At 48.8% G+C, this 14568-nt stretch overlaps 1 protein-coding gene across 2 annotated transcripts; it reads left to right on the top strand.

Annotated features, from left to right (window-relative positions):
• Nucleotides 1-1589: 1589 nt before the first annotated feature.
• Nucleotides 1590-13503, top strand: ZSCAN2 (zinc finger and SCAN domain containing 2). 2 transcript variants are annotated; one of them, XM_068991056.1, is made up of 2 exons: nucleotides 1590-1995; nucleotides 12062-13503. In XM_068991056.1, exons 1-2 carry the CDS (start codon nucleotides 1590-1592, stop codon nucleotides 13501-13503), a joined length of 1848 nt encoding a protein of 615 aa, XP_068847157.1. The 2 variants fall into 2 exon arrangements, with proteins under 2 accessions (XP_068847157.1, XP_068847158.1); XM_068991057.1 differs by having other exon boundaries at nucleotides 1590-1992.
• Nucleotides 13504-14568: the final 1065 nt, after the last annotated feature.

Here is a 14568-nt window from a genome sequence, read left to right on the forward strand (position 1 = left end):
GCCGACCTGAACTCTTCTCTCTAGCGGCGAGCTCCTTGTACATCCTGCCAGGGGCACAGGCTTTAGACTGAAAGGCACAGTGGACGACATCCCGCGCAGCTCATTTTAAAAATGGGGAAACTGAGCTGCTGAGGGGGCGTGTCTGGCCCCAAGTGGGACAACGCTTAAATTGTCTGGGAACGGTTTTCCTGCCGCCCCCCCCCCCCAAGTTAAGAATTGTGATATAACTGTTTCTTCTAGCCATTTGGTGAATACAGTTTGAGAGCTTTAGTGTTTCCACTGGCTTTTCTTTTTTCTTCTTTTTAAAAAGTTTTCCCGGGAGTGTTTCTGAGTCTTTATGCTGTAGTGATGATTTTTAAAAACACTTCATTGCCTTTTAGTCTTTGTTTTAAATAACTGCTCTCAACATTTTGTAGAATTTCTATCCAGGTTTTTTTTTTTTTTTCCTTGTGTATGTGTTCATTTTAAAAAGGAAATGGGGTCATACCGTGTCTGTGGTTTTTTTATCTTGCTGGTTTTGTTTTTATTCATTAGTTTTCATATTATGAGGATTATCTTAAATCATTAGTGATTAATAATTATTGTCAGCATAATTTTTTAATATTTAAAAATACATACATCAGAGCACACAATCTTAAATTTCATATGTATGCTCTTATGCAACCATTGCCAAATCAAGACATAAAACATTTCCAGCTCCTCTGGGCCCCTTCTCAGTAACATCCCCCTACCCCCACTCCACCCCCACCCCCCCAAACGTAGCCATTATTACATCATCAGTGTAGTTTTTAGTACATTTTACTGTATGGATGTGCCATAATTAACCATTCTCCTGCTGCTGGATTTTAAGGTGTCAGTTTTTTTTGTAATTAGAAATGGTTGTGTGTCCTTGCAAATATTTAGTAAATTTAGCAAAGATGGTTATTTTAAAAAATAAATTCCTGAGGGGCCATGGCTGGATCTAAGAATATGAACATTTTAAAACATCATGTTTTAAAATATAATAATGCAGTTGAGATATTTCCTTCCTTTCACTGAGGCTCAGGGTGCCTTGACATCTGATCCTTTGTAAATTCTTAAGACGTTCCTTTCAGATTAGTAGGATGGGTGTTCTTATCTGTTTATTTAGTCTGTGAGGCTGTGACTGAGTTGTATGTTAGGTCAAGGTCACTGACTCTGCAGCAAACCTGAACTGACTTAGAGCAGGATAGCTCTGTCCTGGGTTCTTTCGAGGGCTTTGAATTTCTCATACTCATGCTTTGGTCTTTTGGGAAGAAAAACACTGTATTTTGTGCTTGTGATTCTTCTCTTGCCACAGAGATGCTTTCAGGAATAAGCCATTTTTCCTTTAAGAGGGACAGGAAACTTCTCCTGATTTGTGGATGTAAGAATCACTTGGTGGCCTGACCTGGGCTGTTGTGAGTTAAATTGTTTAAGGACCTTTTAGTTATTGATCCTAGTTCTCTCTCTCATTCTTAGCCAGACCACTTGTTGAAACTGGAGAAGGGTGCTGTCTTCTCAGGGAGCCTGCCTGGAGAAGACCGAAGGTCAAGATCAGAAGCCTGAGTGATTCCAACCCAAGGACGTGGATGATGGCCTCAGAGGGGCCGAGAGTAACCGCTCCGCGGAGCCCTGTAGTCCGCCTCCCTCGGGAGGAAGACAACCAGGAGGAGGAGGTGGCCACAGTGATCCTGGAGGATGACTCCTGGGTACAGGAAGCTGTGCTGCAGGAAGATGGCCCTGAGTCTGAGCCCTTTCCCCAGGGTGCTGGCAAGGGCAGCCCCCACGAGGACGTGGCCGGAGGGCCGCAGGGTGCACTCGGCCGCCTTAGAGAGCTCTGCCGGCGCTGGCTGAGGCCAGAGATGCACACCAAGGAGCAAATGCTGACCGTGCTGCCCCGAGAAATTCAGGCCTGGCTGCAGGAGCATCGGCCCGAGAGTGGCGAGGAGGCGGTGGCCCTGGTGGAGGACTTGACCCAGACCCTTCGGGACAGTGGTGAGAGGGAGAGCCTCATAGGGAGAGGGTGGAAGGGGTGTGGTGTTTGCAGAGGAGGAAAAGGCGGCACCCAGGAACTGAGTCCCCGTCAGCCCATCCCTCCAGTCTGTGTGCAGGTGATTGGCACGCTGTCACCCCAAATGCCCTGGTTGTATGCAGTGACAGTTCCAGAATTTCAGCATAAGAAATCACTCTTTTAAGTAATAAGAGTAGTTTTTAGGGCTTAGAGAACTATTTTTTTTTCCTACTTGGCTGTGCTGGGTCCCTGTTGCTGCTCAGGCTTGTCTGTAGTTGCAGCAAGCGGGGGCGTTTCTCTGGTTGTGGTGCACCGGCTTCTCATTGCGGTGGCGTCTCTTGTTGCGGAGCCTGGGCTCTAGGGCACAAGAGCTTTGGTAGTTGCGGCACATGGGCTTAGTTGTTCTGTAGCGTGCAGAATGTTCCCGATCAGGGATCAAACCCATATCCCCTGCATTGGCAGGTGGATTCTTTGCCACTGAGCCACTGGGGAAGCACAGGACTACCGTTGGAGCTGCAGTTAGGTAGCGCAGTTGTTGTTTGTGTTGTAGTTGGGATGGTTGGGAAGCTGATGGAGGTAAGGAGGAAAGGGACTGAAGATCCCATAAACCAGCTCTTGGCACTTTCACCCTGTTGTGCAGTACACGTCCAGATATTTTCAGTTCTAGCAATTAGATAAACCAAATCCTGTTTTTTTTAAGTGATTATTTTTTGTGAAATCATGATAAATGACGAGTAAGCCAGCTAGTAACTAGGGACTTAGTCTCTGGTATAAAGTCATCTTGGGCTCTTAAAAGAGTAATTCCAAACTGGAGCTCTTTGCAGCTTAATATATTTGTCTTTGGTTTTATTATTGCACTGTGGGACCCACGCATGCCCGTCTTCAGCTGTAATCTGGGGTGCCTTGATTACCAGATCTGCCTGTGCCCCTGGGCTTCCCGGGTGCTCAGTGGTAAAAAATCTGCCTGCCAGTGCAGGAGACATGATCCCTGGGTCGGGAAGATCTCCTGAAGAAGGAAGTGGCAACCCACTCCAGTATTCTTGCCTAGGAAATCCCATGGGCAGAAGAGCCCGGTGGGGTACAGTCCATGGTGTCACAAGAGTCAGACATGACTTAGCAACTGAACAACAACTGCCACCTGTAACCCAAGGACTGTTTCAGGACCCGAGGGAAACGGTGGCTACCTTTGTGCTGATGAGAACTGCAGGGTTTCAGGGAAAAGGGTTGGAGGGGAGAGGAGAGGTAAGGTCAGTGAAGGCTTTGTGAATGACGTGACCCCTGAGCAGGGGTTGAGCTGGTGGGGGGTTTGGAAAGGTGTGGGGGGAGGGAGGGTGTGGCATTCCAGGAGCTGTGCTAAGCAGAGGCCTGGAAGAGTGGACCCGTGAGATCATTCGGGTGACCATTCCGGTGACTGACTAAGGAAGACTGGTGGATTGGAGTGGAAAGTGTGTTTTTAGAAAGTGGTGGGAAGTAGGATTTGGGGGAAGGGTGGGTGAGGCTTTGGCCTCAGCAGGTTTTAACCAGGGCCCCAGGGGCAAGGGAGGAAGCTGAGCTCAATGACAGGGTTCAGGTTTTATGCTAGAGGTGAGAGAGCAGCTGGGAAGCCGCCTGGACGCTAGGTGTGCAGTGATGGGGTGGGGACAGCAAGGGAAGGGGAGGAGATGGGCCATGTGAGGAAGAACTCATGGTAACACCAGCCAGCACTGATGGATCCTCTTGTGGGCCAAGCAGTGTGCCTAGCATCTTATATGCAAAACTCACATAGATTTCACCACCTTGAGAGATCAGCAGGATTATCATCACCGGGGAAGATAAGTGACTCCATTAAGATCATGCCCCCAGTATAAGGCTGAACAAGAATGCCAGCTCAGGGGTCTGAGGACATGGCTCATGTTCTTAATCATTTCATCACAAATGAGATGCAAAGTCCTAGTTCTTGGTAGGGTATTGGAAAGAGGGGCTACAGATGAGGACTGTAGGTGACTCATCTGTAGAGTCACTAAGTGACTAGGGACTTCCCTGGTAGTCCATTGTTTGAGTCTCTTTGCTTTAAATGCAGGGGCCACAGGTTCAGTCCTTGGTCAGGGAACTAGATCTTACATGCCGTGAGTGATAGTCGCTCAGTCGTGTCTGACTCTTTGCGACCCCATGGACTGGAGCCCACCAGGCTCCTCTGTCCATAGAATTCTCCAGGCAAGAATACTGGAGTGAGTTGCCATTTCCTTCTCCTTCATGCTGTGAGACATGAGCCAAAAAAACTTTTTTTAAGACAAAGGTGACTAATTCAGTGGCATCTAGTCTAGAGGATTCAGAAGACTGGGAAGGGAAGATGGTTTAGGGGTGGAGTTGTAACAATGCCCAGAGACTTGGGAGGTGTGAATAAAGCTGTACTTTGGAGAAGAGGATGGTCATGGAGGTTCCACTGTGAGCCTAGGCCTGCACTGAGACCTTACACCTCCATCTCACTAATAATCCCGTGAAGTGTGTGGGACCATCATTTAACAGATGAGGGGACATGGACATTCAGCAAAGTCAAGCTCTTCTTTGAGAAGAAGAAGATTCAAACCAGGATTCAAACTCCAGTCTGTTTGCTTCCGCATGTGTTTGGGGGGATCTCAGAGGGTTTTTTTTTAATATTTATTTTTATTTATTCATTTATTTGGGTGCACTGGCTCTTAGATGTGGCTTGCAGACTCTTACTTGGGGTGAACGAGATCTAGTTCCATGACCAGGGACAGAACCTGGGCCCCCTTCATTGGGAAGCTGTGGAGTCTTAGCCAGTGGACCACCAGGGAAGTCCCTACCCCAGGTTTTATTTGAAGCAAAGTCCCAGATGGTCTTTGACCCTGAAAAATAACTTTTAATTTTACTCTTCCTGTTTAAAAAAAGCAAAAGCCTCTCATCCTTTTTAAAAACCTTGTTTACTTTTCTGACGGATGTAACAAGTCTGTGATGAATGTCAGGCTCTTGAGTCAGACGATAACGAGAAGCCAGAGGGCTGAGGAGAAGCCCCTGGGCTGTTGTGCAGTTGGAGTCACAGAGCAGGGGGTCACGTCTCACCAGGCATCTCTGACGCAATGACTGGCCCCCACGGTGACCGCCTTCCCCACCTGGCTTGTTGGAGGGGCTTTGTTTCATCTTTCACGGGACGTCCCAGATGGAGAATGTCCAGACTGAGCAGCTTGTCAGTGCTCTGATTTCTGCCTTTGAGGTCATTTTCATTGGTTTTCATTTCTTCAACATGTGTTCCTGACCTGCCTGGTGGTTGCTCAGAGGAACCTCTGCAGTGATCTCCATCCCTTGTCAAGCACGTCCTCAGGATAAGACCACTTGACCTCTAGTCTGTTTGTCCAGCCTGGGACCTTTGGTCACATGTTTTACCCAGCATGTTTTTAAGACCTGGTTAGACCATGTTTAATATTTGACTAGCAGGCACCTCTGGGTGTTCCCAGATCAAGTATCTTGTCGTTTCAGTTGAGACTGGACCTGTGTTAATAGTTTTGAAATTTATTTCCCACAGTTCTGGAGGCTCTTAAGTTCAAGATCCAAGTGCCATCAGATCTGGTGAGAACCTGCCACCTGGCTCACAAACGGATGTTTTCTTTCTTTTAACTAATTCATTAACTTGGCTGCACTGGGTCTTAGTTGCAGCGCACGGGATCTTCCTTGTGGTGCACAGACTTCCTAGTTGTGGTACGTGGGCTCCAGAGCACTTGACTCAGTAGTTATGGCTCTCCAGCTTAATTGCCCCCCTGCATGTGGGATCCTGGGTCCCCAACCACGGCTTGAATCTGAGTTCCCCGTGTTGCAAGGCAGATTCTTAATTACTGGGCCACGAGGGAAGTCCCTTATATTAGTAGTTTAAGAGGTGAAGCTCATCTCTCTTTGCGTTTCCCAAGGACATTTTTGATCCCTATGCACGCATGTTCAGTTGCTCTGTTGTGTCCGACTCTTCGGCCCCCTGGACTGTAGCCCTCCAGACACCTCTGTCCATGGAATTCTCCAGGCAAGACTACTGGAGTGGGTTGCCCTGAACTCCATTCCCAGCCCTCATTCAGGCTCTCGCTATTTCACCAGACTGGCAGGGGCCCCCAGAGGGAATGTGCCTTCAGCCTCTGCCGCCTGCGTGGCAGCTGCTGCAGTCCTGCCTGAGTGGTGGGGCCCTTCTGCTTCCACACCCTCTCTAGTCCCCCGGGGCCTCCAGATCAAGCACGACCTCTTTGTTTTGCTCGCACTCGTGGCCCTGTGTGGCCTGGCCTAGGTGGCCCCTGGCTGGTCCTCCCCTGATCCCCGCACTGCATTCAGATCATGCTGTTCCTTGAACATAGCCTGTGCTTGTAGCTTTCACCTGTGCTGCTGAATCGTGACTTGGAATGGCCTTGTTCCATCCCTGTGTGATGGTCATCCTCTGAGTACACACCTCTGGACACCTACCTGCTCCATAAAGCCATGCTTACTTCCGGCCTCTCTTCCCCGTCCCTAGATCCGCCACCTAAGAGCCTCTCTGTCACCTCTGCTTGAAGTCATTGCCCCTGGAACATTCAGATTCTCCTCTTTTGGCTTTGTATCATGTATTGTTTTAAGATTTTTTTTTCTTTGATGTGGACCATTTTTAAAGTCTTTATGGAACTTGTTACAATATTATTTCTGTTTTATGTTTTGAATTTTTGGCTGCAGGGCAGGTGGGATCTTGACCGGGGATGGAACCCACACCCCCTGCATTGGAGGGTGAAGTCTTAACCACTGAACCATCAGAGAAGTCTCTTGTTTTCTGTTTGTATTGGTCCTCATCTTATTTTTTCTAGGCGCTTATAAAATCCCCAAAGTCGAGGAACCTGTCTTTTCCATTTAAAAAAAAACAGTATGCAGTACAGTGCCCTACACATAGTGGAGACTCATTATTGTCGGAGTGAGAAAAATGAATCTTTCCTGTGTGGAGAAACAACTGCTGGGTCAATGAAGGAGGCAGATGGATAGCTTCATCATTCCCGGCTTATCTGCCTTTCTCTTGAGAAAGCCAAGCTAAACTGTGTTTTAAAACATAATGGGGGGGTCAAGCCCAAAGTTAGCAGAACACTTCAAAATCTCAAAAGGGAGACTGGGTAAGACTGGGAGAATTCTCAGGCTGGGAGGCAAGTCAGGCCAGGCAGCTTAGTACAGCGAGAGAGGACCTATGCCTTTTTTTTTTTTTTTTTTTTAGGTGTTTATTTGACTGTACCCAGTTTTGGTTGCAGCACACGGGATCTTTAGTTGCATGAAAACTCTTGAGTTGTGGCATGTGGGATCTAGTACCCTGACCAGGGATCGAACCCGGGCCCCCTGCGTTGGAAGTTTCCCTGGTGGCCACTGGGAAGCCCCGAGAGCACCTGCTCTTAGGTTTTCACTCTTGGAAGCTCTGTATTAATTCTTTGTTTATATTTAGCAAACTCAATGGATATTATCATCTTTTATGCTGTTGTTAAATACATTTTTATAGTTCTATTTATTTAGGGCTGTGCTGGGTCCCTGCTGCTGTGCGGGCTTCCTCTAGTTGCGGTTCGAGGGCCTCCTGTCGCAGTGGCTTCTCCTGTTGCAGAGCACGGGCTTGAGGCATGTGGGCTCAGTAGTTGTGGCTCCCAGGCTCTAGAGCATGCGCTCGGTAGTTGCGGTACACGAGCTTAGTTGCCCCACAGCACGTGGAATTTTCCCCGGCCAGGGATTGAACCCATGTCCCCTGCATTGGTTGGTGGACTTTTTACCACTGATCCAGTAGGGAGCCCATACACTCTCTTGTCAATAAGAAGAGTAGAGAGCAGTGTAGGGTTATGAAGGTATATGTCTTCTTAAAGCCACAATTCTCAGGTTCAGAACAACATCACTTTTAATTCACTTAAATATTTGAAATGTATACCACACAGAACTCTTGAGATGTAACGTTATTACTAAACTATTTGGCAGTCATTCATTTAAACTGATAACAGCTCCTTGCTGTTTTTACCAGCACTTCGTCTTTCAAGCAGTCAGAGTTCAGGGGGAACAATGGTCCAAGCCACTTAGGTGCTATTGGGTTCCCACCAGGCTCGCCAAGGCAGCACCCTGATGGGGAGAATCCCACTGGGGCATCAGCTGTATGAGAATTAGAGACCCACTTCTGCATTTCAAACCAGTGGCTCTGACTGTGGTATTGAGATCCAGGGGTATGTCACAATCAGGCAGGAGGGACCTTACAAGAATTGTGAGCCTAACACACTAAAGCACTGATGTCTGTGACCAGTGATCTCATTGTTCACTTACAGCACATGCATGCTTATCCCCATATTGACAGGAAATTTCTCCACACTTACTCTATTCTGATACGCTTTCTAGTATGGGAGAGAAAGCAGAGGCGTCTGGCTGGGCAGGGGGACACACGTGGCCCTCTGAATTCCATGTGAGCCTAGAGCCTGGCTCAGGGTAGGAAAATGCAAGAACCATTGGTTTAGGATGTGTTGTAATTGTCTGCTAACCAATAAGGGTCCTTTGGCAATTCAGTAGTATTTGGACAGTGGTCCGACCCTTTTGAAAAAACTAGAAGTGGATCTCTGCTTCGTAACTTACACAGAAATAGAGCCCTGCTTCACAAGTTACACAGAAGTAAATTCAGGTGAGTTATAGATCTATACTGTAAACCATCTGAAGTCACCTATAGGAGAGTATTTTTGGAATCTTGCAGTGGGGTAGGACTTCTTAATCTTAAAACAAGTCATCAAAGCTAGATTGTACTCGTGGAAACAAAAGTCCTTTATATTAAAAAGATACTGTGAAGAAAGTTCAAAGCCAATGCAGAGACTGGGAGGAAATATTTGCCACAAAGCCTGCAGTGTAGCAGATAAGAGTCGAAATCTTGCTCTATAAGAGCATCTCAGTTCAGTTCAGTTCAGACGCTCAGTCATGTCCTACTCTTTGTGACCCCATGAATCGCAGCACACCAGGCCTCCCTGTCCATCACCAACTCCTGCAGTTCACTCAAACCTGTGTCCATCGAGTTGGTGATGCCATCCAGCCATCTCATCCTCTGTCGTCCCCTTCTCCTCCTGCCCCCAATCCCTCCCAGCATCAGAGTCTTTTCCAATGAGTCAACTCTTCACATGAGGTAGCCAAAGTACTGGAGTTTCAGCTTTAGCATCATTCCTTCCAAAGAAATCCCAGGATTGATCTCCTTCAGAATGGACTGGTTGGATCTCCTTACAGTCCAAGGGACTCTCAAGAGTCTTCTCCAACACCACAGTTCAAAAGCATCAATTCTTCGGCACTCAGCCTTCTTCACAGTCCAACTCTCACATCCATACATGACCGCTGGAAAAACCATAGCCTTGACTAGATGGACCTTAGTCGGCAAAGTAATGTCTCTGCTTTTGAATATGCTATCTAGGTTGGTCATAACTTTTCTTCCAAGGAGTAAGCAGTCTTTTAATTTCATGGCTGCAGTCACCATCTGCAGTGATTTTGGAGCCCCAAAAAATAAACTCTGACACTGTTTCCACTGTTTCCCCATCTATTTCCCATGAAGTGATGGGACCAGATGCCATGATCTTAGTTTTCTGAATGTTGAGCTTTAAGCCAACTTTTTCACTCTCCTCTTTCACTTTCATCAAGAGGCTTTTTTAGTTCCTCTTCACTTTCTGCCATAAGGGTGGTGTCATCTGCATATCTGAGGTTATTAATATTTCTCCTGGCAGTCTTGATTCCAGCTTATGTTTCTTCCAGCCCAGCGTTTCTCATGATGTACTCTACATAGAAGTTAAATAAGCAGGGTGACAATATACAGCCTTGATACACTCCTTTTCCTATTTGGAACCAGTCTGTTGTTCCGTGTCCAGTTCTAACTGTTGCTTCCTGGCCTGCAAACAGATTTCTCAAGAGGCAAGTCAGGTAGTCTGGTATTCCCATCTCCTTCAGAATTTTCCACAGTTTATTGTGATCCACACAGTCAAAGGCTTTGGCATAGTCAATAAAGCAGAAATAGATGTTTTTCTGGAACTCTCTTGCTTTTTCGATGATCCAGCGGATGTTGGCAATTTGATCTCTGGTTCCTCTGCCTTTTCTAAAACCAGCTTGAACATCAGGAAGTTCACGGTTCACGTATTGCTGAAGCCTGGATTGGAGAATTTTGAGCATTACTTTACTAGCATGTGAGATGAGTGCAATTGTGTGGTAGTTTGAGCATTCTTTGGCATTGCCTTTCTTTGGGATTGGAATGAAAACTGACCTTCTCCAGTCCTGTGGCCACTGCTGAGTTTTCCAAATGTGCTGGCAAATTGAGTGCAGCACTTTCACAGCGTCATCTTTCAGGATTTGAAATAGCTCAACTGGAATGCCATCACCTCCACTAGCTTTGTTCATAGTGATGCTTCCTAAGGCCCACTTGACTTCACATTCCAGGATGTCTGGCTCTAGATGAGTGATCATACCATCGTGATTATCTGGGTTGTGAAGATCTTTTTTCTTAATATCTTCTGCTTCTGTTAGGTCCATACCATTTCTGTCCTTTATCGAGCCCATCTTTGCATGAAATGTCCCCTTGGTATCTCTAATTTTCTTGAAGAGATCTCTAGTCTTTCCCATTCTGTTGTTTTCCTCTATTTCTTTGCATTGATCGCCGAAGAAGGCTTTCTTATCTCTTCTTGCTATTCTTTGGAACTCTGCATTCAGATGCTTATATCTTTCCTTTTCTCCTTTGCTTTTCACTTCTCTTCTTTTCACAGCTATTTTTAAGGCCTCCCCAGACAGCCATTTTGTTTTTTTTCATTTCTTTTCCATGGGGATGGTCTTGATCCCTGTCTCCTGTACAGTGTCACGAACCTCATTCCATAGTCCATCAGGCACTCTATCTATCAGATCTAGGCCCTTAAATCTATTTCTCACTTCCACTGTATAATCATAAGGGATTTGATTTAGGTCATACCTGAATGGTCTAGCAGTTTTCCCTACTTTCTTCAATTGGAGTCTGAATTTGGTAATAAGGAGTTCATGATCTGAGCCACAGTCAGCTCCTGGTCTTGAGTATGGTTTCAGTGTGTCTGCCCTCTGATGCCCTCTTGCAACACCTACCATCTTACTTGGGTTTCTTTTACCTTGGGTGTGGGGTGTCTCTTCACGGCTGCTCCAGCAAAGCGCAGCTGCTGCTCCTTACCTTGGATGAGGGGTATCTCCTCACTGCCACCCTTCCTGACCTTCAACGTGGGATGGCTCCTCTAGGCCCTCCTGTGCCAAGTCAACCCAGTGGAATAACAGGTAAAAGATATGACCTGGCAATTTAGAAATGAATAAAAACGAATTATATCCATAAGAAAAGATGTTCAGCTTTACAGATTACCAGGGAAATACCCATTAAATCGAAATGCTATTCTGTAGCCTGTGAGACCATCAGAAATGGAATAGTGGGACTTCCCTGGTGGCCCAGTGGTTAGGACTTCGGCTTCCAGTGAGTGGAGTGCGGGTTTGATTCCTGGTCTAGGAACTGAAATATTCCACATGCCTTAAGGGCAAAAGGCCAAAATATACAGCAGAAGCAATATTGTAACACATTCAATAAAGACTTAAAAAATAGTCCCATGTCAAAAGAAAAAAACAAAAAATTGAATCGTGTTTAGAAGAATTCTCTGCCTCTTTGAGCACTGACTTCCTTTGAAACTGATTACAGAATTCTTCTAGTAAGTAGTGTGTTTTATTTGTGTGTTTATTTTTGGCTGTGTTGGGTCTTCATTGCTGTGCAGGCTTTTTCTCTAGTTGCTGCTCGTGGGGGCTGCTCTCTGGTTGTGGCGTGTGGGCTTCTCACTGCAGTGGCTTCTCTTGTTGCGGAGCTCAGGCTCCAGAGCTTGAGAGCTTCTGCAGTTGCAGCCCTTGGGGCTCTGGAGCACAGGCTCAATAGTTGTAGCGTCTTCCTGGATCTGGGATTGAACCTGTGTCTCCTGCATTGGCAGGGGATTTCTTCACCGCTGAGCCACCAGGGAAGCCGCTCCCCTTTGGTTTTCTTTTCTCATCATTACAGGAAATTAAGTACAAATTGCACATTTTTCCTCATTGTTTCAGATTTTGAGATCCAGAGTGAAAATGGGGAGAGCTCTAACCAGGACATATTCGAGGACGTCGAGTCCCACGAGATGTTCTCAGACGTGCAGGAAGGGGAAGGCATCCCTCAGTCCGACTGGGAAAGTGACGTGGAGAGAGACTGCAACCCCCAGGGGCCCCGGAGAAACACCCCCAGGAAGGACCGCGGGGTGGTGCCCGCCCTGGGCAGGGAAGCTGGCCAGCTCATCGGCCTCCAGGGCACCTACCTGGGCGAGAAGCCCTACGAGTGTCCCCAGTGTGGGAAAACCTTCAGCCGAAAGTCCCACCTCATCACCCACGAGCGGACCCACACGGGCGAGAAATACTACAAATGCGACGAGTGCGGCAAGAGCTTCAGCGACGGCTCCAACTTCAGCAGGCACCAGACCACGCACACCGGGGAGAAGCCCTACAAGTGCCGGGACTGCGGCAAAAGCTTCAGCCGCAGCGCCAACCTCATCACCCACCAGCGGATCCATACGGGCGAGAAGCCCTTCCGGTGCGCCGAGTGCGGCAAGAGCTTCAGCCGGAGCCCCAACCTCATCGCGCACCAGCGGACCCACACGGGCGAGAAGCCCTACTCGTGCCCCCAGTGTGGCAAGAGCTTCGGCAACCGGTCCAGCCTGAACACGCACCAGGGAATCCACACAGGCGAGAAGCCCTACGAGTGCAAGGAGTGCGGCGAGAGCTTCAGCTACAACTCCAACCTCATCAGGCACCAGCGGATCCACACGGGCGAGAAGCCCTACAAGTGTCCCGACTGCGGCCAGAGGTTCAGCCAGAGCTCAGCCCTCATCACCCACCGGAGGACCCACACGGGCGAGAAGCCCTACCAGTGCGGCGAGTGCGGCAAGAGCTTCAGCCGCAGCTCCAACCTGGCCACGCACCGCCGGACCCACCTGGTGGAGAAGCCCTACAAGTGTGGGGAGTGCGGCAAAAGCTTCAGCCAGAGCTCCAGCCTCATCGCCCACCAGGGCACGCACACGGGCGAGAAGCCCTACGAGTGCCGGACGTGCGGGGAGAGCTTCAGCTGGAGCTCCAACCTCCTGAAGCACCAGCGGATCCACACGGGCGAGAAGCCCTACAAGTGCGGGGAGTGCGGGAAGGGCTTCAGCCAGCGCTCCCAGCTGGTGGTGCACCAGCGGACCCACACGGGCGAGAAGCCCTACAAGTGCCTCATGTGCGGCAAGAGCTTCAGCCGGGGCTCCATCCTGGTCATGCACCAGAGGGCCCACCTGGGGGACAAGCCCTACCGCTGTCCCGAGTGCGGCAAGGGCTTCAGCTGGAATTCGGTGCTCATCATCCACCAGCGGATCCACACGGGTGAGAAGCCCTACAAGTGCCCCGAGTGCGGCAAGGGCTTCAGCAACAGCTCCAACTTCATCACGCATCAGCGAACTCACCTGAAGGAGAAGCTCTACTGAAAGGGCAGAGAGGAAGGGAGCATGAGGGACAGGGGGCCCGGGAGAGGGACCAGCCACCCTGCCCCCACGCAGGGATGTGTCTTTAGAGGAGCTGTTCCTCATGAAGGCTTGTTGCCAGGATCTTAACCCCTGCTCACCCTCACTCCTAGGATCCCGTCACATTAGCAGTCAGAGTCAGAGGCCAAGAACCGCGCATAGCAAGGGAAGCTCGGGAAGTTCGGTCGTTTTCCTGTGACACTTCTCGACTCTGTTGGCTCCGTCTCTCCTGAACCTCTGTGCCTCAGTTTCCCCTTTGATAGAACAGGGGGGATAGTTCTCCATGCATGTGCAACGGAAGCCAGCGTGGCCCTCATTTCAGAGAGAGGCCCCAGACCTGGTCCTTCTGCTGCCACTGCTGGGCTGAGGTCCCTTCACCCGAGCTGCGAGCATCCCAGGCCCCCTGCCTTGGCAGAACCGGCTCTTCCTGCCTCTGGGTCCTGGGTTTGGATTTCGGGTCAAGGCGGAGGGCTTCTCCTGTTCTGAGTCATCCGCCTGAAGGTAAAGTCCTTTCCTAGAAAGTATCAGGAACACGGAAACACGAGGAAGTCTAGCCGGGAACCTTTCCATTGATAGGTTGCCCAGGGCTCCCAGGGAACGCATAACGGAGAAGTGATGTGTTTACTTTTGTCTCTGCTCACTGTCCTGGGGTAAGTCGGCTGTGGGGTTGAGGGGCACACTTACTCTTGCAGGGTTTCAGTTTTTGAGTGTGAGGTGTCATCAGAGCCCCCAGCTGCCTTCCCCTGGCGGATGGTATTTCTGTCTGTGGCCTTGCATCTTTACCCACCAGATCCGTGGCCCTGTAATCATCACCCTGTGCACTTGTCATTTCTGTCTTATGTATGCAGATCTAGAATTCCATCTGGTAGCGTTTGTGTACAGAGAGCATTCTTTTTAAGGCGGCGTTGATTTTGAGGCCTCATCGTCTGTTGCCTGGAGAGATCTGGGCTTGAATCAAGAGGTGTCTCCCTTAATCTTGAGATGCTCCCAGGGCTTTGTTCTCGGCCATGAAACAGTCAAGACAGGATG

The sequence above is a fragment of the Capricornis sumatraensis genome, chromosome 19, assembly GCF_032405125.1.
Source record: "Capricornis sumatraensis isolate serow.1 chromosome 19, serow.2, whole genome shotgun sequence".
NCBI classification, from domain to species: domain Eukaryota; kingdom Metazoa; phylum Chordata; class Mammalia; order Artiodactyla; family Bovidae; genus Capricornis; species Capricornis sumatraensis.

What these genes read in the sequence shown, in the direction of transcription:
- ZSCAN2 (XM_068991056.1), top strand. Translation starts at nt 1,590, where the DNA reads ATGATGGCCTCAGAGGGGCCGAGAGTAACCGCTCCGCGGAGCCCTGTA. An exon ending in CCAGACCCTTCGGGACAGTG is followed by an intron (nt 1,996 to 12,061) that starts GTGAGAGGGAGA and finishes TCATTGTTTCAG; the next exon opens with ATTTTGAGATCCAGAGTGAA.